At 43.2% G+C, this 27,385-nt stretch overlaps 1 protein-coding gene and 1 long non-coding RNA gene across 2 annotated transcripts; one reads left to right on the top strand and one right to left on the bottom strand.

The window, feature by feature from the left end:
• Nucleotides 1–1,305: 1,305 nt before the first annotated feature.
• LOC134059843 (uncharacterized) lies at nucleotides 1,306–22,690 on the top strand. Its single transcript, XR_009935077.1, has 3 exons — nucleotides 1,306–1,445; nucleotides 8,566–8,632; nucleotides 21,312–22,690. It is a non-coding gene; the product is annotated as an uncharacterized LOC134059843 (long non-coding RNA).
• Nucleotides 22,691–23,626: 936 nt separating this feature from the next.
• LOC134060058 (interferon-induced helicase C domain-containing protein 1-like) lies at nucleotides 23,627–26,436 on the bottom strand. The gene is made up of 4 exons (XM_062516630.1): nucleotides 25,905–26,436; nucleotides 25,403–25,574; nucleotides 24,922–24,996; nucleotides 23,627–24,544 (listed from the first exon to the last, which is right to left on the bottom strand). The coding sequence occupies exons 1-4, from the start codon at nucleotides 26,334–26,336 to the stop codon at nucleotides 24,168–24,170; spliced, it is 1,056 nt and encodes a 351-aa protein (XP_062372614.1). The 5' UTR covers nucleotides 26,337–26,436; the 3' UTR covers nucleotides 23,627–24,167.
• Between the last annotated feature and the right edge of the window lie 949 nt (nucleotides 26,437–27,385).

Below are 27,385 nucleotides of genomic sequence, written 5' to 3' on the forward strand. Positions count from 1 at the left end.
GCCACAGTGATCACTATATCACTACACTCCATGGCCTAAAGATAGTCATGAATGAATTTGTCTCTACAAATAACAGCATATTTTGTGTTCCAGGTAGCCTACAACTAAATTCTTACACTTAAAACAAATAAAATACAAAATAGTTTTTTTGTTGTTGTTGTTATTTTGTCAATCTTTTTTTTTTTTTTTTTAAGATATTTTTTTGCCTTTTATGCCTTTAATCAGATAGGACAGTGTAGGGTGACAGGAAACGAGTGGGAAAGAGAGTAGGGTGGGATCCAGAAAGGACCGCGGGGCGGGAATAGAACCTGGGTCGCCGGCGTGCAGTGCAGGTGCCCCAGCCAGTCGCGCCACGACTGGGGCCTGTTTTGTTAATCAAATCACATCCATAAAAAGACCGGCTCTAGGATTATAGTACCCTGGGACATTTCTAATTTGAGTCTGCAGATTTCAATTAATTAATTCATTCAATCTTCATTTATTCTCGGAGAGTCATTGAGGGTAGCCCTCATTTTCAATGAAGCCGAGATTACAGAAACAATGAAGGAACAAGACATGTTAAAATACGATAATAATACGATAATATTATAGAGAAGGAAGAGGAAAAAATACACAAACATGAGTAAAATTCCCCTCAAATTAATTCTGATACACTCAATATCCCTTCCCTACATCAAACTCCAGATGTATTCCTTATATTCTGAAGGGTTTTTATTAGTAGGCCTATTATATCATAGCTTGAATAATATACCATGTTATGTTATGTCAAAAATGTAAAGACTACTGACAGCATGTTTTTGATTTAATGAATGATAGAAAATATACATCTAAAGTTAAAACTGTTGTATCTAATGATATCTAATGATAGTTTTTGGAAATGCATACATTTCCAAAAAGTGAAATCTGAACATGAATGAAGGCAACGTCAAAATTAATGTTTCATTACAGTGTTCAGATTGCAGGTTTTGGAAATGTATGCATTTCCAAAAACTGTATCATATTATTAGATACAAAAGTGTTCAGATTTCAGTTTTTGGAAATGTATGCAAATTAGTGCAAAGGGACCTGATGAAACCCATATCAAAAAGCCCTATTCATGGGTTTCATAAGGTCCCTTTGCACAGGTGTATTAATCAAACACCATGCAGTCTGCATTGATAATCAAGGTGCTTGATTTTATACACCTGTGGAACGGGACCTAATGAAACCCATGAATAGGACTTTTTGATATGGGTTTGGTCGTTGCCGAAAGTGAAAGTAAACTGTTTCCGAGAGGTCAGGTTTGTTCTTGTAATAGGCTCTGAAGGAATTCTGGCTACTTCCTGAGATTAATTTCCACCCATTATTACATGAGTTTGTCGTGAAGGACTGTGGAGGTTTCGCTGTGTCCTGTTGCTGCTCTCGTTTTTTGTTTTGTTTTGTTTTGTTTTTTTGCCTAAAGACTGGTAAGTTAACCTACACTGTATGAAAATGAGCTGAAATTGTGCTGCGAAAACGAGAGAGAGGTTCGTGATGCTAAATTCTTTCACACAAACCACAGACCAATTGCAAACATTACTGGATTTTGGTTGACCATCTGTTAACTTCGAAACTGGCTTTACTTTGGATAGACAATAGCTCAACACATCATAGGAGTGATTCTAATAGAATTTAACTTTCAAAATAGCATGTAGCTTACGACAACTATTCAAGTAACTATTCCTAAAAAATGCCTACAGGGTTATATAATTGTATGCCGTAGACGAAAGTGAAAGTAAGATGCCGTTTCCGAGAAGTCAGGTTTGTCGTGTGAAGGACTGTGGATATTTCGCTGTGCGCTGTTGCTGTACCCGTTATTTGTTCTCCAAGTGAAAAACAGTCTGGTGAGTTAACCTACAGTATACTAGCCTACAGTATATTAGTATCGTTGTATGATCATGAGCTGAAGTTGTGCTGCGAAAAACCAGAAAGGTTCGTAACGCAATGCCTCCGTTAATAGAGCATTCTAGCTGGGCGTGGCAACAAACATGCTGTGGGTGGCAAGGACAACGTAGGCTATTAGTTATGTTCGTTAAGGATCACTCAGACAGGTGATAAAGTTAACTCATGTATTGTTTACGTATCATATTACAACTTTCCTGACAGCCCCAAACATTATTCAGTCAGGCATAGCACAATGCTCTCCGCACAACAACAATAATAATAATAATAATAATAATAATAATAATAATAAATAATACTTTTTATTTCAAAGCGCCTTTCAAAACACTCAAGGACACTGTACAACATTAAAACAGAAGAAACAGCAGTAAAAACAATAAGCAAGGCATACACACACACACAAAATAAAAAATATGTATATATATAAATCAATCAATCAATCAATCAATCAATCAAAACAGTATGCAAGCTGGAAGAGGTGAGTTTTCAGTCGGGATTTAAACAGGGGGAGAGAGTCAATGTTGCGGATGTCAGGGGGGAGAGAATTCCAGAGTTGGATAGCAGAGCGACTGAAAGCTCTGCTCCCCATGGTACTGAGGCGGGCAGAGGGGATAGTGAGGAGGGTGGAGGAGGAAGAGCGGAGGGAGCGGGAATGTGGAGAAGATCGGACAGATAGGGAGGGGCGAGATTGTGGATGGCCTGAAAAGTGAGACGAAGGATTTTGTGGCAGTAGTCTAGGCGGGAGGTGACAAGACTGTGGACAAGGATGGAGGTGGAGTGGGAGCTGAGGGAAGGGCGGAGACGATTGATGTTGAGTAGGTGGAAATATGCAGAATGTGTAATGTTATTGATGTGAGAGTGGAAAGGTAAAGAGCTGTCGACATCATCAGATATGGTGTGTTCGATTAACTGGTCGTGGATCATCTCCTCCTGCAGCGCACTGAACTTGCATGTGCTTGCCAGCCACATACTGTTGCACAGACTCATCAGGCAGTTGATGTCACTGGTGGAATAAAAACCGACGCAGGAGAGCACTCTGTGGGGCAGTAAAGTGTCTGGTCAGTGGTCAGTAGTTCCCCAGCTGTGTCATAAATGGTTACGGCACCCAATTTTTGCCACTGCCAGAAGAAAGGTTTCAAAGGTGTTTAACCAGCGAGTCCAGGGGATCGGAGGTTTCCAATCATCCTAAAGCTGTTGCATCCCCTTTAAAGCAACTATTGTTAAGGTGGAACACGATACTTCCATCAGAAGCCACTTCTGGGAACCCAGATCGCACAGGCAGTGTTTCCCACACATAGACTAATTTGTGGCGGTGCGCCACAGATTCAGCACCGGCCGCCACATATTGCGTTTCATTAATCTTTTTAATTTATTTATTTGTTTATTAACGCTATTGAAAAACACGCAGCATTCGTTACACTGAATTTCCTTTCCCTGCTCTCCCTCTCTGTCAATCACGCATCTGTCTCTCATAGGCCTACACACAAACAAACACACGCACACACACAGCCCCTCCCTTCCGTGCACACCGCGTCTGTCTCCATGAAAACCAACGATATCATCCCTGGAAGCGTGGTCGCAGTCGCACTGATGCACATGACGCTGCTCGGGTGAAGCATAAAGTTCTTCCGCAACCTTTGTAGAGAGAGATGTATAGAAAAAGACTCAGCCTAATGTAAAAAATATACACACATATCTAATCAAGTACTTAATTACTTCACACCTTTCAGTGCACATTTTGTGATTTATAATGGATTCAAGTCTGTTTGGTATAATGCATTGACCTATGGCTGCATAGAACTCAGGCAACATCATACAATGTACAACCACAAAACGGATTACAGTACATCAGCTAGTCTGAAGTTTCAGTGAGAGGTATTGCCCCCTACTGGTAATAATGTGCAAAGTCACACTGCGTCACATTTGTAAACAGATGACCATCACAAAATGGTCACAAAAAGATTCAGAAGGTCTTTATAAGAGAAATGTTGTTGATGATGTGGGGCTGGCTGGTCACAGTTATATATATATATATCACTATACTCCATAAGCCTAAAGATAGTCATGAATGAATTTGTCTCTACAAAGAACAGCATATTTTGTGTTCCAGGTATAACTAAATTCTTACACTTAAAATACAAATAGAATACAAAATAGTTTTTGTGTGTGTGTGTGTGTGTGTGTTGTTAATCTTTTATTTGTCTGACAGAATGAGCACAAATCCATAAAAAGATCAGGCTCTAGGAATATAGTACCCTGGGAACATTTCTGATTTGAGTCTGCAGATTTCAATTAATTCGTTCATTCAACCTTTATTTATTCTCGGAGAGTCATTGAGGGTAGCCCTAATTTTCAAAGAAGCCGAGATTACAGAAACAACGAAGGAACAAGAGATGTTAAAATACTGCCACGCAACCACCAGTGCTGCTTGCCAGAGAACTAAGTTATAGATCACAAATAGGCTACCACAGACAATGGTCAGACAATAACGTCAACCCACACACTTAAATACAAGCTATAAACATAAGGTGCCACAAAACTTATGTCATGTCACTACAAGCCAACACACCGCAATCCCTCAGACTCTCACAGTACACACTAACCAGGAGGAGATTGCCACACAGGTGCACGCCACTAGGAGTCGAACCACGTCTACGATTAGCCTACACTGCCACACGGACCACAGCAACTGGATAGCAGTTTGGAGGATGCAAATAATAAACACAAAACCAACATTAAATAAAGGAAAAACGGGGAAAATGATACAATAAGACATAAACTAGCGCTCGGATGGCTAACACGTTTTACATAAATAAACAACCCTAGGAAAACAGTGGCCCGAAGAAATAGGCCTACAAGATGAATCACTTATGGTCCAGCAACCACCATTGAACTGGGGTGCGTTTCTAGAAAGCGTCGTATGCTAACTTGCGTCGCAACCTTCGCTCCGTCGTTCTTGGATTTAGTGTTTCTAGAAAAGGTCGTTCAAACTCAATTGCAAACAAGGACGCAAAGTTTGGTCGTTTGAACGACTTCCCCTGCAGTCGCACCTGTGGCGTACCTTGGGAGTTCCGGTTGGTGATGTTGTCAGTGTCAGGAGCGCCTAACCAACAATCACAAGCGCTCACTAACTTGTTGTTTTTCTCGTGACTCAAAGATTGCACTATACTGTAGGCTAATATAAATTAAAAGGTGACACCGGGACAATAGTCCAGCCTAACCCGGTTCGGAACCTCTATAGACAACCAACATTAGTTACAAATAGATGTTCTGACAAGCCCTTATCTGGACGTCTATTTGACAGCTAGAATTAGGTAAGAAATGACATTGGTTCGAGACGTCTATAGCCAACCGAAATTAGTTTCTTCCAGGCCATAATCTAGACGTCTATTTGGCAGGCAGAATTAGTTGTTAAATGACATAGAGACAGTGGCCTTCATTAATGAAACATGTGTACGACCAAAAACAGGCGTGAACTTGTTTCCACGCAAAGCATGGCATCTATCAATTTGAAGGTGATCGGTGGCTACGCCCAAATCTCACAGATGTTCTTTTCTCAACTCAACTCTCAACTCGTGTACGCAAGTTTTTCAGGCGGCATAGCACTGTACAGCAATAAATCGGCGCTGGATTAAAAAATTGAAGAGCTGAATACATGGAATATCTCGAACATACAGTAACACTTTTCCTGCACATGTGTAGCCTATTTGCTGTAATGTAATGTTGACACATTTGATAGCTTAAGATAGCCATATAGGAGATGATTACTTTCTCTTTGGCAAACGCAAAATGCATGCATTATATACAGTATTTGTTATTTATTTCAATAGGCAAATGGCTGTCGTTTTGTAACGAATATATTTATAGTAGGCTACCTATGATGCGCTCTCTCTGCGAAAATAAAGTCTGTTGCGCTTAAATCGCTGTAGTTTCCCGCCTTCCTTGATGACACTTCTAGCTGTCAAAATTAGGTTCAGCTGGACGTCACTGTGGCTCGAGATCACAAATGATCTCTTTTGGACGTATAATGCACCTTCATGTCGTACATATAGGGGCGAGGCCATTAAAATGATCATACATTATATTGCCGAAAGTATTGGGTCACCTGCCTTGACCCCCATATGAACTTCAGTCACATCCTATTCTTAATCCTTAGGGTTTAATATGACGCCGGTCCACCCTTTGCCGCTATAACAACTTCAACTCTTCTGGGAAGGCATGTTTAAGGGATTTTTTAGCATTCTTCTAGAAGCGCATTTGTGAGGTACAGTAACACACTGATGTTGGACGAGGAGACTGGCTCTTAGTCTGCACTCTAATTCATCTCAAAGGTGTTCTGTTTAGTTAGGTTGAGGTCAGGACTGTGCAAGTTCATCCACACCAAACTCTGTCATCCATGTCTTTATGGACCTTGCTTTGTGTACTGGTGCACAGTCATGTTGGAACAGGAAGGGCCATCCCCGAGCTGGGCTTGGCCTCTTTTCCACCGACGCGGTTCTGGTGCTGGTTCGGAGCCAGTGCCAAGTCTGGAACCGGTTCTTTGCTTTTCCACACAAAATAACCTGGCTCTGGGCCAGAAAAACTGGTTCCAACTCAGCATCAACTTCGAGCTGGTCCAGAGATAAGAACCAGTTACGTCAGGTGTTGTGAGCGGGATTTCAGCAAATCAGAAGCTTGCGTTGTCCACAGAGGCGGGAGTAACAAAAAAATGAAAACAATGGCGGCAGCTCCGGGGGTCGTAACCATAGACCTAACTGGAAATATTCAATGTGAATAAAGGTTTCTCGACCACTTTTAATGGCTAATTTTGATACGGTTTATTGTTTATATGCGACACACATGTGTCCCGGACACACAGATCATTGCAGGTTGCTGTAAGCTCCCAAACGGTAAAGTTAGCTTGTTAGCTTGTTGACCAAAACATAGCAACCTAGCATGCTGATATGAACTACTGTGGTGTTTCTGGTCAGGCTAACGTAAATATACTTTATTGATCCCCAAGGGGACGTAGGCTAACCGAAGCGTTCTGTTCGCGACGCGTATGTTGCAGCAGTTAATAATCACTATAATCAATGGAAGTAGCTATACCAGACGGGACAGTGGTGCGTACATTCGAAAAAAAATAGACCCATCTTCTAAAATGGAGTTTACGCATCGCGAACGGAACGCTTCAGTAACGCATCTGGTGTAGCTCCCCTGTTAGACTTTGAAAAAATAATGGTTTCGAAGCCAAGCTTGGAAATAATGGTATCATGGTAAGAAACTGTAGACGAGATCATGCTGTATTATACAGTAACACAGAAACATTGATTTATACTTAAACAAATGATTACTATAATAATTATTAATATTATTATTATTATTGACTATTATTATTATTATTATTATTATTATTATTATTATTATGGCTGCTGTTGCTGTTTTCACAAGATTTCACTATGACAGATACCACAAAGTTTGCCTAGAATTATGAACAGAAAGTCTGTGACAGAAACAATTTATCAAATGTCAAGCAGGACACAGCAGTGAGTGAAGTCTTTGTCATTAACATCTGGCGCTGAAAAATCCTTCAGAGTAAACTTTATCAGAGCAGTCCAGAGTAGGCTACATTGAGAATGAATGAGAACACGCTGAAAACAAAAAATAACCGCTAGATTTACTTGATTTTATGTTCATTGGTTGCCCCTGAAGGACAACCTTATGCTGTGATAACCCAATTTGATCAAGTAGCCTAGTTTCAGTGTAATTGATTAAGCGACGTTTGTATTTATGTAATTTCAGCGTCATTGTGTTATAGGACAGCATGGAAAGCAGACAGTCAGAGGCGTATTTCACAAAACCTAGATAAGGGATTAAGCATGTAGCTAATAGTACATAAATGAAATACAGCTCTTAAAAAATCGCATGGTGGTCTGATTTGAATGACAGCTAGCTGAACCAATAACATAATGTAAAAACATTAGAATTAACTTATCTTGGCTGTTAGCCTGGTCAGGACCAGGCTACAGTAGGTGCAGAGAATAAATTATATACACACCAAACAGACTCGAGTCCTCGACCGACCCCGACTGCCCGACGGGCGATTATCAAAAGAACATCTGAAGAGGTCTAATTTACAGGTTCATATCTGGAAACAGTGCCTAGATCAGATTATCCCAGAGGGAAATGGTTGGCAGCAAACAGATGATGGTTTTATGTTCACATAATCACAGCTGTATAAATTAAACAAAGTGTGGTGAGGAAGCTGATGATCAGAATGAGAAAAGTGAAAGAAAGAAACTTCTGAAAAGAGGTCTAAAAAAGGATGCTACAACCTCAAATGAAAATACAGTATCAGCTATTGATATTTATTCTGCATCATCATCTTCTTCATCTGATTTCCTACTCAGCAGTGATCAAGAGATAAGACAGAGTGAATTTTCAGATTACCTTGAGTAACAGTTGTTGGTTGATCTGTGTTCAACATACATATTTTTGATTATACACTGCTCAAAAAAAATTAAGGGAACACTCTGGTTCAGAGGAGTATAGCATCAAGTCAGTCACACTTGTGGGATATTGATCTGGCTGGCCAAATACAGTATGTAACAGAGGTGGTTGTGAATCCAGATTCACCTGCTTTGATGGCAACAACATTTTCTACAGGTGTACTAGAGGGCCAACTGTGAGACGACCCCCAAAACAAGAATGGCTTTACCGGCGGTGACAACTGGTAATTTTTCCATTTTCATCCTTCTTGACTGATTTTTCACTAGTTTTGCATTTGGATAGGGTCAGTGTTGCTACTGGTAGCATAAGCCAGTATCTGGAGCTGTAGTAATGTGTCCGTCGGATGTATAGACTCAGGTCGAGAGATGCCAAGTAGAAGATAACTTCCTTTTTTTATTAGGCTACCGGTAGGTTAGACATTCAACATAAACAAAAAAACACTGATCAAACGAAAAACAAAAGATGGGACAATGCCCAATAGCTAGGCCCTTCACGCACCATACATAACACAATGTACCCTCTCACGACAGAGGCCATCCTCGACTGAAACGCTCCATACCATTATATTCCATTGGCGCCAACCAAACAGAACAAACAATCAATCAGCGCAACCCCATATTCTCTTAGGCTACACACTATATGCGCACAACACATTACTTTATAACATTCATGTGCAATCATCCATACATTACTACAGTCCCCCCAAAATCACGAATAAAACAAAACAACTGAAACACCCCTGTCTCTATGAGCGCTTCCCTTATGGGAGCGCGCCCCGTCCCTTTAAATCGGTCTCACCTCCGACATTCTTGTTGCACCCCAGCACCCCGGAAGACAGGTAGCCATCAGGTAAGGTGAACACACAATACACAATACACCATACACAGACAAACATTGGCACAGTCACCGCGGTTTCATTTAAGATATAAATTCTGCGCGCCCGAAACCCGCCACCACTGTCCCAACATTATGCCTTGCATTCCCCGCTACTGAAATAAAGCCATGTTTAGCGCACGGCCTATTCGCTATTTCTTCACATCATACCATGGCACAATACATAGTTATTCCTTCCTTTCCAACATATGCATTTCAACATTTAATTTCTTTGTCTCCTGTATGAGTGTACTGTATGTAATGTCTGTTTCAAGCGCACACTCCGTTCCCATTGTTCTTACTGGCGGGAATGCGCCCGTTTGCGTGACAGACGCGGTGCGCTCTGTCACATAACCCCCCCCTCAAGAGTCTTCGTCCCCGAAGACCCTTGACAGGTAGTCTGCAGTCACATTCTCGACCCCGGCCCTGTACCGCACAACAAATCTGTACGGCTGTAGGGACAGGTACCACCGCGTTACCCGTGAGTTTGTGTCCTTCATCCGATCGAGCCACTGAAGGGCCCGATGGTCCGTCTCCAGTGTAAAGTCCTTTCCAACAAGATAGTACTTCAATGAGTCCAACGCCCATTTGATGGCCAGGCACTCTTTTTCCAAACGTTGAGTACCTTTGCTCTCTGGGAAATAACTTCCTGCTGAGGAAGACCACCGGTTTCTGCTCCCCCGGCTCTCCCTGCAACAGGACGGCTCCCAGCCCCACCCCTGATGCATCAGTCTGCACCAGAAAGGGCTGTGAAAAGTCTGGACTCTGCAAAATTGGACTTTTGGTTAAACAACCCCGTAGATCATCAAAGGCCATAGCACAGTGCTCTGACCACTGCACCCGATTAGGGCTGGACTTCCGTGTAAGGTCGATCAGTGCTGCTGCCCTGCTGGAGAACTGTGGTATGAAGCGCCTATACCACCCCACCATGCCCAGAAAGGCCCGGACTTGGCGCTTGGTGGTTGGCACAGGTGTCTCCAGGATAGCACTGACCTTCCCCACTTGCGGCTTGACAGTCCCCCCTCCGATGACGTAGCCCAGATAGTGCACCTCTGCCTGGGCCAAGGCACACTTTTGGGGATTGACAGTCAGGCCTGCTCTTTTCAGCCGCCCCATCACATCCCGCACATGAACCAGGTGCTGTTCCCAGGACTGGCTGTGGATCACCACATCATCAATGTATGCTGATGCGTAGTCCCTGGCCCCGTCCAGCACCTGGTCCATAAGACGTTGAAATGTTGCTGCTGCCCCCTGTAGGCCAAAAGGCATATAAGCAAACTGGTAAAATCCAAAAGGTGTCCGGAAGGCTGTGAATTGCTTTGAGCCCTCCGCCAATGGCACCTGCCAGTACCCCTTGCTCAGATCCAGGGTTGACAGGAACTTGGCATTGCCTAGGTGGTCGATCAAGTCGTCCACCCTAGGCATTGGGTAAGGGTCGAACGAAGAGATTGAGTTCAGTTTTCTGAAATCCATACAGAACCTCAGTGTTCCATCTTTCTTGGGGACAAGGACAATAGGACTGGACCATTCGCTGGTGGATGGCTCTATGACACCCATCTCCCGCATATCCTCAATTTCTTGTTTGATCTTAGGCAGAAGTTGAGCCGGCATGCGGTAACATGGGAGCCTCACTGGCCCTGGTGACTTCACCTGAATCTGATGATCCACCAGACTAGTCTGGCCTGGGGCCTCACTGAACACTCCTGCTGGAATACAGGCCCTCAGCTCCTCCTGCTGTGCCTTGGAGAGGTGGGACAGCTCGACCCCTGCCCCCTTGGTCTGCGCCACTGGAAAATATTGTTCCTCCACTTCCTCTTCTTCCCCAACTGCCCTGGCAAACAGCTGCTGCCCCACAGGATGCTCCCTGGCCTGCCACTCCCTGAGCATGTTGATGTGGAAGATTTGGTTCTTTTTCTTTTTCCCGGGGGTGGCGATCATGTACGTGACCTTTCCTACTCGGCTAAGGACCTCATAAGGCCCCTGCCACTTGGCTAACAGGCTGCTCTCTGAGGTAGGTAGCAACAGTAGCACCTTTTGCCCTGGTTTAAAGGCCCTGTCCGTCGCTACAGCGTCATACCACCTCTTTTGCTTGGTCTGCGCTGCCTGCATGTTCTCCTTTACCAGCTCTGTCAGCTGCTGCATCCTGTCTCGCATTCTCAGGACATAGGACAAAATGTTCATTCTCTGCTCTGGCTGCTCACCCTCCCAGGCTTCTTTGAGAACATCCAATGGCCCCCTCACTTTTCTCCCATAGAGCAGCTCAAAAGGTGAGAAGCCTGTAGAAGCCTGAGCCCTATATGAAAAGAGGAGGTAGGGCAGCCACTCATCCCAATCCGAGCCAGTCTCTGTGACAAACTTCCTGAGCATGCTTTTAAGAGTCTTATTAAACCGCTCAACTAAGCCGTCTGTCTGGGGGTGATATGGTGTTGTTTTCAGGCCTTTTATACCCAGATACTGATACACCTGCTTCATCAGCTTCGATGTAAAGTTTGTCCCTTGGTCTGTAAGAACCTCCTTGGGTATGCCCACCCTGGACACTAACTGGAGGAATGCATTGGCCACTTGTCTAGCCCGCACATCCCTCAGTGGGAACGCCTCAGGGTATCTTGTTGCGTAGTCCATGATCACTAGGATGTACCTGTTGCCTTTGCGGCTACGCTCTAGTGGCCCGACAATGTCCATAGCCACCCTGCTAAATGGGACATCTATCACTGGCATAGACACTAATGGTGCTCGATCTCTTTTCTTGTTGGGTGCAGTCTCCTGGCATTGTGGGCAAGTTTTGCAAAAGTTCACTATGTCAGTGTACATGTTGGGCCAGTGGAACCTATCCACTATTCTTTCCCAGGTCTTGTTCTGGCCTAGGTGCCCACCCCATCCACTTGAGTGACCTAGCTCCATGACCAACTGACGCAAGTTTTTGGGAAGTACTAACTGTTCTCCCTCTTCCCCATGGCGATACAGAATGCCCCCCTCGAGCTTGAACTTGGGCCCTAGTGCATCACCCTTGTCATCCTCCACCAGGTCTTTAAACAAAGGCTGGACTGAGGTGTCTTCCCTCTGCAACTGTCTGATATCAGTTGGTATGGCCCTATCAAACTCTGCACTTAAAGTAGGCTGTGGATCACTTTCTTTTAGCTGTGTTCCCTGGAACTTCTCTCTCCTCCTTTGACTCTTGGGTTTTGGACGTGAGCCTACAGGAAAAGGTAATGACTCCCATGAACTAGCCGTAGCCCCTGCCTTACTTTGTGCCCGTGTTATTGCCATGTTACAGCTTTTCTCTGTCTCGACTAAGGAGGCTAACCCAGGAATATCTTTCCCTAGCACCACCTGGTAGGGTAAGTTATCAGCTACTCCAACTGTGACTAGGTAAGACACTCCCTCCACTTCCAGGTAAACCTCTGCTGTGGGGTACGCTACTTCATCACCATGGATACAACGTATGACCAAGTTCTTGTCTGTGTGAACCTTCTCTTGTGCTAGCCACTTACCACTAATCAGGCTTTGGCTGCTGCCTGTATCAATCAGTGCTTCTAGCTGCTTACCATTCACTTTAACCATGGTCATGGATTCCCACCCAACAGAGTCCCCACCTTCCCTCTGCTGAGGCACATAACATATATGGGTTTGCTTAGTCTTTCTACTGGGGCAGTTAGGTTTAATGTGTCCTATCTGTCCGCAATAATAACATTTAGCATCATCAGTATTTAGTTTAACACTTTTTGTTGAGACCTCCTGCCCACCCTCATTTCTGACTGATCTTTGAACATTAGGCTCTCTTACCCACCCCAGCTGGTATGGTTTCTGTCCCCGCCGTGCTGTAATGAAGTCCTCTGCTAAAAGCACGGCTTCTCTGGTCGACCTGGGGTTATGTTCTTTGATCCATAGGCAGACATCACTGTTGACCATCCGGAGGAACTGCTCCAGGACGAGCATGTCTCCGATCTCCTCTTTTGAGTGTGCCTGAGGACACACCCACTTGTTGAACAGCTCCTTCAGCCTAGTGAACAGCTCCCTGGGCGATTCACCAGGCAGTACTGGAGAGTTACGAAACTGGTGTCTGTATGTATCTGAATGTATTTCGTATTTCTCCAAGATAGCTTGTTTGACTTTGTCATAGTCCCATGAATCTGTAATATCCATAGCCAAGTAAGCTGTTCTCGCCTTCCCCGTAAGCAACGGTACCAGGTTTAATGCCCATTCAGCCTTTGGGCACTGACTGATGGCTGCAATTCGTTCAAAAGTAGCCAGAAAGTGCTCAATATCCTCGTCCCCCGCGAGGCGTTGCATTTTTGGACCCTTCCATTTGGTGAACTGCCGATCCTGCTCTGTTGCTGCTGGAGCCGTCACCGCTGCCGCTGCTTGGCCCCCTGTTGCTGCTGGAGCCGTCACCGCTGCCGCTGCTTGGACCCCTATTGCTGCTGGAGCCGTCACCGCTGCCGCTGCTTGGACCCCTGTTGCTGCTGGAGCCGTCACCGCTGCCGCTGCTTGGACCCCTATTGCTGCTGGAGCCGTCACCGCTGCCGCTGCTTGGACCCCTGTTGCTGCTGTAGTAGATGTTGCCACTGGACCTGCCGCTGCTGCTGGAGTAGGTGCCGCTGTCCGACCTGCCGCCGCTGCCGCTGTCGCTGCTGCTGCTGCTGCACTCCCGGTCCCTGGCCCTCCATCCCAGATCGGCGTACCTCGAGCTGGACTTGGGGCTCTGGATACTGGCGCCGACGTGGAGAGTCCTCTTCCTCTCTCCTGTCTTTCTCGCTGGACTTCGCCTTGCAGGAGGGCAAATTGTTGCGACATATTCTTCCATCGCTGTTCTTGTCTTGCTTGTTCTCGAACATAGCGTTCTTCTTGTTGCTTTTGTTGCTGCATAAATTGCATAAACATTGCTTGAAGATTGTCCAGTGTTTCCCCCTCGTCCTGCGTCTGGTCATCAGCGCTTTTCGCCTCGGTCCCGTCGTCTTTCTTTTTGTGTGCTTTTGGACCCATTTTACTTTGACATCTCCGCCTGGTCTTAGACAGTTGTTGTTTTTTTTCCGCTGCCACCAAATGTAGTAATGTGTCCGTCGGATGTATAGACTCAGGTCGAGAGATGCCAAGTAGAAGATAACTTCCTTTTTTTATTAGGCTACCGGTAGGTTAGACATTCAACATAAACAAAAAAACACTGATCAAACGAAAAACAAAAGATGGGACAATGCCCAATAGCTAGGCCCTTCACGCACCATACATAACACAATGTACCCTCTCACGACAGAGGCCATCCTCGACTGAAACGCTCCATACCATTATATTCCATTGGCGCCAACCAAACAGAACAAACAATCAATCAGCGCAACCCCATATTCTCTTAGGCTACACACTATATGCGCACAACACATTACTTTATAACATTCATGTGCAATCATCCATACATTACTACAGTCCCCCCAAAATCACGAATAAAACAAAACAACTGAAACACCCCTGTCTCTATGAGCGCTTCCCTTATGGGAGCGCGCCCCGTCCCTTTAAATCGGTCTCACCTCCGACATTCTTGTTGCACCCCAGCACCCCGGAAGACAGGTAGCCATCAGGTAGGGTGAACACACAATACACAATACACCATACACAGACAAACATTGGCACAGTCACCGCGGTTTCATTTAAGATATAAATTCTGCGCGCCCGAAACCCGCCACCACTGTCCCAACATTATGCCTTGCATTCCCCGCTACTGAAATAAAGCCATGTTTAGCGCACGGCCTATTCGCTATTTCTTCACATCATACCATGGCACAATACATAGTTATTCCTTCCTTTCCAACATATGCATTTCAACATTTAATTTCTTTGTCTCCTGTATGAGTGTACTGTATGTAATGTCTGTTTCAAGCGCACACTCCGTTCCCATTGTTCTTACTGGCGGGAATGCGCCCGTTTGCGTGACAGACGCGGTGCGCTCTGTCACAGGAGCCTACAGAGGTTGCACAGGTAGTCCAACTCCTCCAGAAAGGCACACAAATACTTTCCATTGCCAGAAAGATTGCCGTGTCTCCCACTGCAGTCTCAAGAGCATGGAAGAGATTCCAGGAGACAGGCAGTTGCTCTAGGAGAGCAGGGCAGGGTGGTAGGTAGAAGGCCCTTAACCCAATAGCAGATCCAATATCTGCTCCTTTGTGCAAGGAGGAACAGTGAGCCTTGCTAAAGCCCTACAGAATGACCTCCAGCAGCCGGCTGATGTGAATGTCTCAGACCACACTAGAAACAGACTTCATAAGGGTTACCTGAGGGCCCGATGGCCTCTAGAGGGACCTGTGTTCACTTCCCTGTTCTGCGCATCCCTCCAAGGGTATGCCTCCCCCAAGGGGGCAGGAATATTCCCGGAAATAGAAACACGAATTGAGATGGTTATCAACCCTCTGATAACTCCATTGGACGGCCATAGATTGCAGATTTTTTTGCGATCCCATAACTTCATGTAACATGTGCCCTGTGTCGCCCTTATAGCTTCTGTATATTCTATATAGGGTATCGAAGGCAAAACTAATTCACGTCTTCCCCGTATATAATGTTGGTTTCCCGTAAAGAAGTATAGTTAGCATGACGGTTGGAGGGAAGCTAACGTTCGACAGGAGATTCCCCGTAATGTTTGGATAAGAAGCTCAGTCCAGCCTGCATGAAAACCTTGACGGAAAGTCATTCGCAAGATCAGTGAAAAAGCGTGTAGCCTATAGCCTACCGTTTGATAGGGTAAAGCATTACCTAGAGGCAAGTAAACATAATAATAAACTTAAAAACGAACGTTAATAATGGATTGACAGTTGTTCGGAAAATCCCATCTATCAGACGAGTTACAGCAATGTACAGGATGGCTCACGTCACGAAATGAGTCTGCGCAGTACGATGGAAAGTAAACAGATTTTTGTTTCAGCCCCCTCCCATTGAGAACAACGGAGTCTGTTTGTCCTTTTCTTTTAGGTCTATGGCCTCCCCAGACCATTACTGACCCACCACCAAACAGGTCATGCTGAATGATGTAGCATAACGTTCTCCATGACATCTCTAGACCCTTTCATGTCTGTCACATGTACTCAAGGTGAACCTGCTCTCATCTGTGAAAAGCACAGGGCACTAGTAGCGGACCTGTGTATGCTATGGCAAATTCCAATTGAGTTCCATGGTGCTGGGCAGTGAGCACAGGTCCCCACAGGTCTGACAGTGTGGTTTAAGACATTCACACCAGCGGCCTGCTGGAGGTCATTCTGTAGAGCTCTAGCAAGGCTCCTACTGTTAATGTTTGCACTGGTCTTATGGTCTATCCTGCTTCTTTTCTTAGCTTGTTTATATTGCATTTTTCTGATAGCCAATTGTTTATTACATGAACAAACACATTTAAAGTATTTGTACAATCCTTTTTGTGTGAAAGGAAGTGCATAATAAAGAAATGTATTGATAATGTGGTTGTAAGTAGATAAATGAATGGCTTTAGGCCAAGATAATATTGAAATTGCATAAAATATTAGAAATGATTTTAGATGGTATATTGCAGTTAAATTATGCAAATAAGGGCACTTTTTACCTTTTTTGTTCATGTGCAACTTCACCTTTACAAGAGCATCATGACAAAGCAATTATGGATGTTTTTACTTAATCATTGTAAATATACACTCTGTGCATCATTTTGTGAGAGCTAATTTGCATACAGGTATAATTTTATTCACTCATTTGCACACAAGAATGGGTCTGCGAAGGAGTATTCTTCCCTTCCTAATCTTCCCCTCCAGTTGTTCACTGTATTTAGTAATAGTAAATATAATAGTGAATAAACATTTCATATTTCTATTTTGAATAGTTAATGAGAGAATTTGCATATTTCAGAAATAAACGGTATGGATTGCCCCAGTTATGTTGGGGTTACATTTTACTATTAGTTAATTAGTATTCTATTGCTTTCAAGTGTAAAGTTATCTGCAGTGTAAATTCTGGTCATATTTGTATTTGAAAAATTACATAAATATTGCATATATCACAAAAATGCCAACACATACTCAAGCATGTAATGTTTATTTTCCGTTTATTAACTTTACAGCTACTAATATTCGCTAAAGCATTCAAATATGCAAATCATCCAATTAACCCTCTATGATACGGTGTTACCTGTAGGCAACATAGCCTATTTTGCCTTGTGAAAATGAGACATCCCTTAGCCTGGCTCCGCCTGACTACGTACTTCAGCTTAATAGGCGCGTTCAAGATGGCTGCGCAGCACAAAAACTGCGCAGCACAAGATGCACGTGGTTAAAAATCTGTCCACGATGGTCTAGATGGGTGTGTTTTCGACTCGGCAGTCGGTATTACATGGCCTCAACTTATCGCGGGAGCAAGGCGGCTGCTGAGCAGCGGCGCAGCGGGCCCTCTAGGTACTGCGGAGCCTAGACCCTGCCTTCATGACGTCAGGTCTTTGCCCCAATTGGCTTTTACATCCCTGACGTATGTTCAGGTGTTTAGATGCCTCCTCATATCCACAAGGGTCCGTGCAGGTCCGTGCCTCGTGTTTCGTCACATGGTCAAGTCTAGACTACGGGAAGTAGAGAGTGTACAACTTCATAGCAGCGTTTGTATCCCCTCCCCTGCTGCCACCGACAGCTCTCGCTGCTGCATTTGGAGTTGAACTTGAACGCGCCTAAAGAGTCACTTCACCCCATAACTCCACCCACTTCACATTTCTGAAAAAGGCTTTAAAAATGGGCAGGACGTTCTGAAATTTGGAAGGGAGTGCAACCCTGCTGCAGCCAATCAACCATGGTGATTTTGTGTCAATCTGGGAATGAGTGCTACAGACATCACAGGTAGGCTAATCAGGGCAGCAGGTGTTGGGGCGTTTCATTCCTAATTTGTAACGACCCGGTGACGTAGTGTTGGACGAGAAGTGCAGGACAACGTCAGCATTCCAATAGTATTTTGGACCAACATGCCATGGCATGTTTCAACCTGTAGAAGGCGTGGAGAGCAATATCTCCAATACAAAATCATACGAAATGTTACTTTTGTCGAGAAACACGATTTTTGTCAATATTAACCCGGGTAATAGTATAGCTCACCACTACTATTTTCAATCAATCAACAGCTCAAAAAACATATTTTAGGGTGCAGTTACCCTTTAATTTCATTTCTCTTCATGCTCCGTCTGGTATAGCTTGATTGTGCTTAGTTTACTCCGGCAAGTGTATCTCCGCCCAATCAGCGAGCAGAGGGCGTTCCTAAGAGCGATTACATTTAAGTTTCAAGCCTATTGTTATCGTTGTGTCCCCCATGGTTATCATACCTTATATTATTACCAAATGTTAGTGACTGAACTCCAATGAATTCAAACTTCCACAGACAAGACAAGCGCCCACAAGCGTCACACAAACAAGAAAATAAACATTTACCAATGGATTTAGGCCAGACTCTCTGCGAAGAAGAGAGTCTGAGCCCGTATTCACAAAAAAATGTAAGGCTAAAAAGTAGCTCCTAGCTGGCGAATTTAGGAGGAACTCCTAAAAATAATGGCCGTGTCACTCCTAACTTTAGGAGTCCTATTTTTTTCCACTAAAAGTAATTCCTGGTAACTGAAGAAGAAGCCACACTTTGTTGTGTTTCAGACTCATTGGGGGCCAAGCAGTGAAGCTGCAAAGGCACCCATTGTGTTTGTCTGTTTTCTTCCCTATTATTATTCTTCCACCATGGGAGTCTATGGCAGCCCATAGAACCGTCTTGTAAAAAGTTGTGAAATTTGATACACTGATTAGGGACAGTCCTTATGATTCATGTCAGCAACTTGAGCACTCTAGCGCCAGCAACAGGCCAAATTTGGATCCTTGGACCAATCCAAGTTCAACGCACCCTATGACGTCATGATGGATTTTCTGCCATTTGGATCTTATCAGAAACCATATTTAACACAGAGCATCTTCAGACAAAGCCTCACAAAAGATACTCTTTTTAATCTTCGGAAGTAAAACTGTTCGCCAGTTACAGCCCATCGAAATTTAGTACAAACGTAGTACATGGACTCAGGACCCCATCAGGAGGATGCCCAAGAAATTTGATGACCTTTGAACTCTTGGGTCGCTGTAATTAGCAATAATGCATATTGGCTTGTAACTTTTGATGTGTTTGGAATTACAACTTAACATAATGTACTTTAATGTTGTTCAGACTGAGGCCAAGTCCACACGTAGCAAAATGATCTTCCCCCCTCCGTCTTTCCTGGCAGCGTTTCAAGAGTATACAGGCAGCAGTTGGATAGGCTGCATATACAGTAGGCTCTAGGTAAGGTAAAAACAACGACCGAAATGCAGTAACGTTATCCCGTTATTTTGAAAGCTAAATGTTGACAGGTATGGGCTAGGGGTTGAGAAGTGTGGCGATGACATCATTGAAACGCAGGTATGCGTCTTCCCGCGTCCAAACGAACGCTAGAGGGCTGCATTTTTGACCTTATGCACTCTGGGACCCGGTTTCAGATCGATTCGCTTTAGGGCTATGCGTTTGCAGTATTCGTTTGGACGAACGGTCAAAACGAAGCAAAACAGCTGCGTTTAACCCAAAACTCGTCTCCGTGTGGACATGGTCTGAGCCTTACATATGTCTTGTTTTTTGATGCTGCCAAACAGACAGCGATCTTACATTTCAGGCAATCGTTGGTTGCTAGACATGAAACTCTGACAGCTAATGAATGTAACAATACTGAGTTGCAACTCCCCCCTAACTGCTCTGCTTGCAGCTATATTCTTAAAATGTATTAAATTGAGTTCCTAATCTACACAGAAATGCTCCAACACTCCGCAAAAAAAAGGTGTTTCGAGTGTTTGTTTTTTTGATTCATGCAAAATAAAGCTGAAATATTCCATTTACATAAATATTCAGACCCTTTGTTATGAATCTTACAATTGAGTACATGTAGATCTTGGATCTTGCCTAGAAAGTTTGAAAATTCCTGGTTTTTGCTGAGTCTTTTGGTTAGCCAGAAGCATGCCAAAACTCACTCGCATGTAATAGACTCTGTCCCGCTCTTCGTCCATCTTCTGGCTGTCCATAAACATGCTAAACATCCCGTATGCAGCCCAGATGCTGTCCCCACTCTTAAGCCGGGTTTAGACTTGCTGCAGACAACGTGTTCGGGTTCGCATCATGGCTGCCTCGTGTATTTTGCGGTCGTTTGGTGCGTCGGTCGTGCACGTCGTCGCAAGCGAACATGACACGTCCACGAGATGCAATACTGATAAGAAAGTAGGGGGCGATCACTCCAAAAAAAGGTGACTGCAAGATGCATTATCGACATCGAAGCTGGGGGCAATCATTAGAGTAAACAATGGCACATGGCCACATCCACATCTGATATTACTATAGTCTCCCCCTAGTGAAGACCTCCAGTTGGGTGCATAATGCTGCAGCGAGTCTGTACACAGGACACAGCAGGTCGCACACGGGCGCATACGCTTACGCTTGGTCTAACGGCAAGTATAATCCCAGCCTTAATCTTCTGCTACAGTTGACCAGAAATATGCATAATTCAGCTATACACTACTGACTCCTTTTTATCTGTTATGGCATGCCAAATTGAAGCCAGAAGTTTTGGTTTGCCAAAACAAAGCCAAAAATTGCCAGATGTATGCCAAAGTGCTGCCTATCTGCTATCTGGGTTGTTTTAGGCGATGTTTTAGCCGCACAGTGGTGTTAACAGGCACTGGATTACAACGTAGCCCACCTCTCACCACAACCATTCCATGCAGGCAACTGCGCTTATTTGTTTGGCCCAGGGAAAGATAAAAGCCTGCCCACACTGAAAATTGATTAGTTGACTTACTGAAACAGGCCAATCAGGATGTCGTCTCTGTGGTGTGCACACTACACAGATCACATGGCTTGGACCCAACATGGAGAACAGTGCCAGTCATGTACAAAGATCATTCGTACAAGGGATTTCCAGTGCCAATTAGCAGCCCATAGCTTAGGCCTCGTCACATGTGTAGGCGCTACATATAATCAGCATGTCTTGTCTGTTTCAGGATCACCCCCAAGACAGACAGTCAGTCACTGGATGAGAACATCAACCAGCAAAACTTTCCTGCTTATTATTACTGTTATTATAGCAATACTGTTGCAATCCTTATATTCGCACTCCATAAATTATCAGAGTCAGAAGCAGCGACAACAACAGAAATCTCAGAAACAGCAGAATAATCAGAACAAGCTGAATGATCAGAACCAACAGTCCAATCAGAACCTGCGGAATGACCAGAAGCAGCAGGATGACCAGAACCGGCAGAATGAGAGGAAACATCAGCAGAACAAGGAACCCTGTTTACCTACCACTAGAAACAACGCCTTCAACATTTTCAAGAAAAGGCATGTCCTAAGGACTGATATTTCTGGTACAGATCCGGACCAATGGACCGAATATCTAAAAACGAATGGGCTTCTTGGTAGAACTCCAGTGCAGTCATTTTTTGAAAAGATAGCCGAGGCAGCTGTCAGTGCCATTTGCAATGGAAAAGGCCATGTTTACAAAGATAATCTCTGTATTAGTGATGAGAAGTTTGATGTGTTTAATGTGATGAGTAAGAAGGACCAAAATGGTAAATTTGTTTTGACTGTTGAAAAGAAGACCCAGCGTGTGGTTGTAGCTTGTGACACTATTGATGGTGAATGTGTGCCTGTTCACTTTGAAATGTATAATAATCAACAACCACAAAACATGATCTGTTAAAAACAGGGCAGAGGTGAAGATCAAGATTTCAGGAAGCTGCCAATCATCTTTCCTTTTTCAATCCACCTTACTCCCGAAACTGGAGATCCATCTGGTTGTTGACAATTCTGGACTCCGTATGTATATTCTGTATAATATATGACTGACAGAAAAAATAGAAAAGTTTGCTTTTACATGGCCCAGGATATGTCAAGCGCGGTCTATACTGCCACATTAAAATTAATAAAATGCAACTTCGGAGGAAAATACAAAAACATATTTCTGAACACGGAGGTGTCATGACGACGCCCATTGTTAGTTGGAGAATAGTAGTAGTTTTAGTATTTTTTTGTGTTTCTATCAACAATCTTCACACTTATTTGGGAGCTGTTATTCCCTTGAATATCCTTGAACATTACCGTAATTTCACAACTAGCAGCTTACACTTTGATTTTGCAAAATGTCTTCAGCTATGAGTTTAATACATGGGGCAGTTGATATGGTATTTACATTGTTCAGTTTCTTTTGACTTGTATAAAACCACTGTCCTGCTTATACACAATGCAGCTTATACACAGAAATTACTGTTGAGGAATGTTTATGTTGAGACGTTACGCAGCAACTATAAAACTGTTAAAAAGAATGAACGTCTGAAATTTGTGCCATTCCAAACCTTTCTTTAATAAATATTCAGTGTTTACCAGCCATTTTCAGTATGGATATATGAAGAGTTCAGACGCAAAAGCCTCTTAATATATATATATACACACACACACACACACACACGTGTTTAAAGGGACACTTCACCGTTTAGCATTAAGCTTTGTATCTTTAGTAAACCAGTAATGTTTTTGAATGGTCGTGCATCATTCCCTCAGTTTGCCTTGAGATGGGAGAAATACGAATTTCAATGAAACCCATGAATAGGACTTCCTGCTTTCAATGATGTAAAATGATGATTTTTACGTCATTGAAAGCAGGAAGTCCAACATTGAAATCCGTATTTCTCCCATCTCAAGGCAAACTGAGGGAATGATGCACGACCATTCAAAAACATTACTGGTTTTCTAAAGATACAACGCTTAATGCTAATCGGTGAAGTGTCGCTTTAAGCAGCTGACCTGGGTTTGATTTTTGGTCATTGAAGGATACCTTTACTGTAATGTAATTACCTTGAATTTTCCCTTGGGGATCAATTAAGTATCTATCTATCGATCGATCGACGTTGCTTTGGACAAAATATGCATCACTGTACTAGTTCTTGGGTCAGCTTCTTGGACTGAGAGCACATAACTTGCATGCTGCGGGAAAAAACATCAATATTTTGCGTACAGATATGTAAATGTGAATTTTGAATGGATGATAAGGCTGCAAATAATATATTTTCACAATTAGCACAATTGTTCTTATTTCCAGTATGAGTTTGTATACCCAATTTCTATTTCTATCTTCAGTGACAAGTTATGGCAGTTTTAGCAGGTTTTGAACTGAAAATACAACACTCAACAAACAGAGCATCAAAACATCTGCACATTTTGAGTTTCAGTTGAGTTTGAACATTGACTGAGAGAGGTATTAATAATGAACAGGTGTTTAAAGGATGACACTCACCAACTGAAAACAATTATCTTCTTTAGTTAGGCTTTTATTTAACCAAGGGGGAAAAATAAATAGTCATCACCGTAAGGTGAGCCTCAGTCTTATGACAATCCAGTCAATTGACGCCATCGTTTGTGTCGTAATCTCGAATACATGTTTTCATACATTTCAAACATAGTTTCAAACATTCATAGTATAACATCTATATTTTGATATTGTTTGTATCAAGCTACACAGCAAAAACATCAATACAATGATTATTTTGAAAAAGGTCTATTTATCTGTCAAAGACTAGCCTACCACTGGCTACCAGTAGTATAAATAATAAACAAAAACAATTGAAAAAACTATTTTGATTCAATTTTATGAAATGTTCTTTCAGTTACCACCTGACATTCGCAGACAAGTCTGTCCTATTTAGGTTATTATTTAACCTGGCAAGCTTGAAAATATTTTAAGGTCTCCTTTTTACACAGCTTTAGTGTCAGTCTGCATCTGTAAATCATTTTGGATGATAGTGGAGGCGGCTAAGCTAAATTAATAAATGTATATAAATGTAAGAAAGCATACTTTTCCCCTAGAAATCATTGTCATATGAGTCGCCTAAATAGCGATCATAATCATCACCATCATAATCCATCCATCTTGAATCTAGGTCGGCTGCATCATAGTCATTCCAATCATCCCATGTATGTCCCTCCACTGGCTCACAGTCGTCCCATTCATTGTAATCGTATGCATCCACTCCCAGGCCACCACCACCCGGCAGTCCAGTGAAGACGGCCTGTGGCAATGCTTTATGTTCTGATGATGGGGGAGAAGTTGAGGCGGCGGCAGGAGGATTGTTTGTGCTGCTCGTGCCATCTGTCTTCACATGGCTTCCCACAGGTGGGCTGACTCTGCCAACTACTGGTGGGCATTCCGCGGCTAGCAGCTCATCTTTCACAGGGGCATCTGAGTAAACAGGCGACACTGGTTTATGCTACACATGCTGTGCACAGTAGTACACATTCCTTAAAAATGTTCAGCTATATTTACATTAGCTAATATATCTACCTGATGTAAAACACAGCAGCGAGTTGAACCACAGGTGTATATGACACAGCAATGGAGTTTAAGACGTCACATGACTTCTTGCGTCACTGAACCGTTTAAAACTATTTTACACTCTAAAATGTGGCTTTTATCTCAGTGTTTGTTAAACTCCCTTTCTGAAATAACCCCCAGGTCTGTTTGGAAGGAGGAGAAGTGGTGAAGTGGACCCCAATAAATAAACTGATAACTGGTTGCATGAGATCCCACATACTGTATGTGCTGTGCGTTTGCAATACCTGATGTGCAGGAGGAATCCTTATTTGCACTGGCCTGTTCCAATTGCTCATCAGGATCCGTATAAAGATCAATTTCTTCAACAAAAGAAAAATATTACCATTATCTTAGGCCAACCGTTTATTATAGTGTTATTTCCAGTCTCCCCATTTGTTAATGAATAATTATACACATTAACATTATTACACATACATTAACATTTATTCATATAGCACACACAGTTGTCCAAGGTGGCTTGTCATATATTATAAGGGGTTACATTGTCCAGGGAACAACTTGGGGTTACAGTAACTGCCTTGCTCAAGGGCACAATGCCGGAAGCCAGGAATTGAACCCACAACTTTCAGGCTACTGCACACTAGCCCAGCTCCTTAAAACTATATATAATCGTCACATTTTTGCCAATTTCTACCCTAGCCAATAGGCTTGTTTTTTTATGCGAATGATTTAACAAAAATACTGAGTTGTGGTACAGACTCTCACCCTCCTCATCAACCAGATCCTCCCCCATAAGCTCCTTGACCAGATCAGGGTGGCCGGTCTTCTGTAATGCCCTGAGGAAGGTGGAAAACCATCCCGTCTCGTTACGCACCAGTCTTCTGAGAAGTAAACGGGCACCGCTGATATTTCCTTTATTTTCAATTTCTGTGATAATCTACAATGAGAAGACAACGAGATGAAAGTGAAACTAAAAAGCGAACAAGGTGATTTCTGGGTGGAGATAGCCTAATGGTAGGTTCAATGTGTGCCATGTAGGCCTACACATTAAATCCATGATATCAAAGTCTTTATGGACTGCAGTCGGAAGAACATATCACCAAAGATACTTTTTCAACCGTCTGTGATATCACGAACGTTCCCACTGTCGCACCAAAAGGCACGCGCAAACGTTGATTCTTCAGGACAGAGGAACGCGAAGCACATAAATAATAATAATAATAATAATAATGTTTAAAATGTGTGTGGCTTATGTAAGGTTACTTACATTGTCATGATCCTCTTCAGTTAAAATATCAAGAGAGTAGCAACTGACGCAAACATCCCGCGTCTTCATCCGCACTAGGCTCATTTGGAGGAGATTTATCAATCTAACACAACTATCATTTTCGGTCTCCAAAGAAGGACTAGGGGGGCTGTTTATGATATAGCTGGCGGCATGTGTACACCCCACTGCTTCAAGTGCATCTATGAATTCCATGAACCAACTCATTGGGCGAACCCTTTTGCTGATGGTCTCCAAGAGCTGGTCGACGGCACACAGGTTCCCTTGGGTTGTCATCTTGACTCTGATCAATTCTTTTTCGTCATCTTCAAGAAAATGCAAATGATCCATAAGAGGTTCGACAAGAATCAGCTTCCTCAAACGGTTTCTAAAGCACTCAATAAGCCCAACGATTTCTTGATCATTCATGCTCATTATCGTGCATTGACTGTCGGGAGTAGCCAGATGGTGATAAATTGATCGTTTGCTGTTTAGGACCAGATGACACTTCCCCACGTCCCTTCACATTTCAGTTTCGTTTCCTTGTAGCCTTTTTAATATGGCGCAAACGAAAACAGAGCTTTCAGGCATCTAGTGCTGCACTCTGGGGGCATGTTCATGCCCTATATTGTTGTTGGTGATTTTATTTCCTTATTTGTTTAGGCTAGGTTGTTGACCACTGTTGGAAATCCCCTTTATCACACACGGAAATTAACACCCCTCCTGTGTATATCCGGAAAGTTCTGGAGTTCTGGGCTCATTTAAGCAGTTGGCCTATACCTGCATTAATGGATGATTTAAATAAAACATCTGTTTATTTCACTTAACAATTAAATTGATCACAAAATTATGACACAATGATAGGCACAGCATACTGCCAGGCCTATAGCCTATATGAATCTACAAATGTGAAAAATCTACAACGGTGTTCTTTTTCTTTTTTTAATCAAAAATCATCAGTGTCTCAATTTTGAAAACTTGAGACACTGATGAAGATCTTTTACAAATTGAAACATGATGGGCTAGCCCCGAGAAGTCCATGTTTTCCACACATTTCAACTGGCAGTGGGAAAACAGCGTCACAGGGGAGGTCCCTGATATTCCCAGGCATGAATGGACCATTTCAGAAACGAATAGGCCTCTGAAATTTGCCTACAAAAACCAACCATCTTTGCTCATTATGCCTATGGAAATCCGGTATCTTGAGATTCTTATATGGGGAAATAACATGGGTTATCGTACTTAGTTAAACTGTTGCAGGGATGGAGAAATCGGAAATGCAAACATTTTGCCTTTGAGTGGATACTGTGATTGTGTTACATTGTGAAGACGGAATACTTTGATTTTTGCTATACCCACAGCTAACTTGCAATGCAACTTGCCATTGGTATACTTAGATTCAATTAACACCCGGATCTCCAATGGCAAAGATGAAAGCTTTAGGTACTTTTTGTAGGCGAACTTTAGAGGTCTATTGCAGGCTG

This window comes from Sardina pilchardus, chromosome 16 (genome assembly GCF_963854185.1).
Source record: "Sardina pilchardus chromosome 16, fSarPil1.1, whole genome shotgun sequence".
Lineage (NCBI taxonomy): Eukaryota > Metazoa > Chordata > Actinopteri > Clupeiformes > Clupeidae > Sardina > Sardina pilchardus.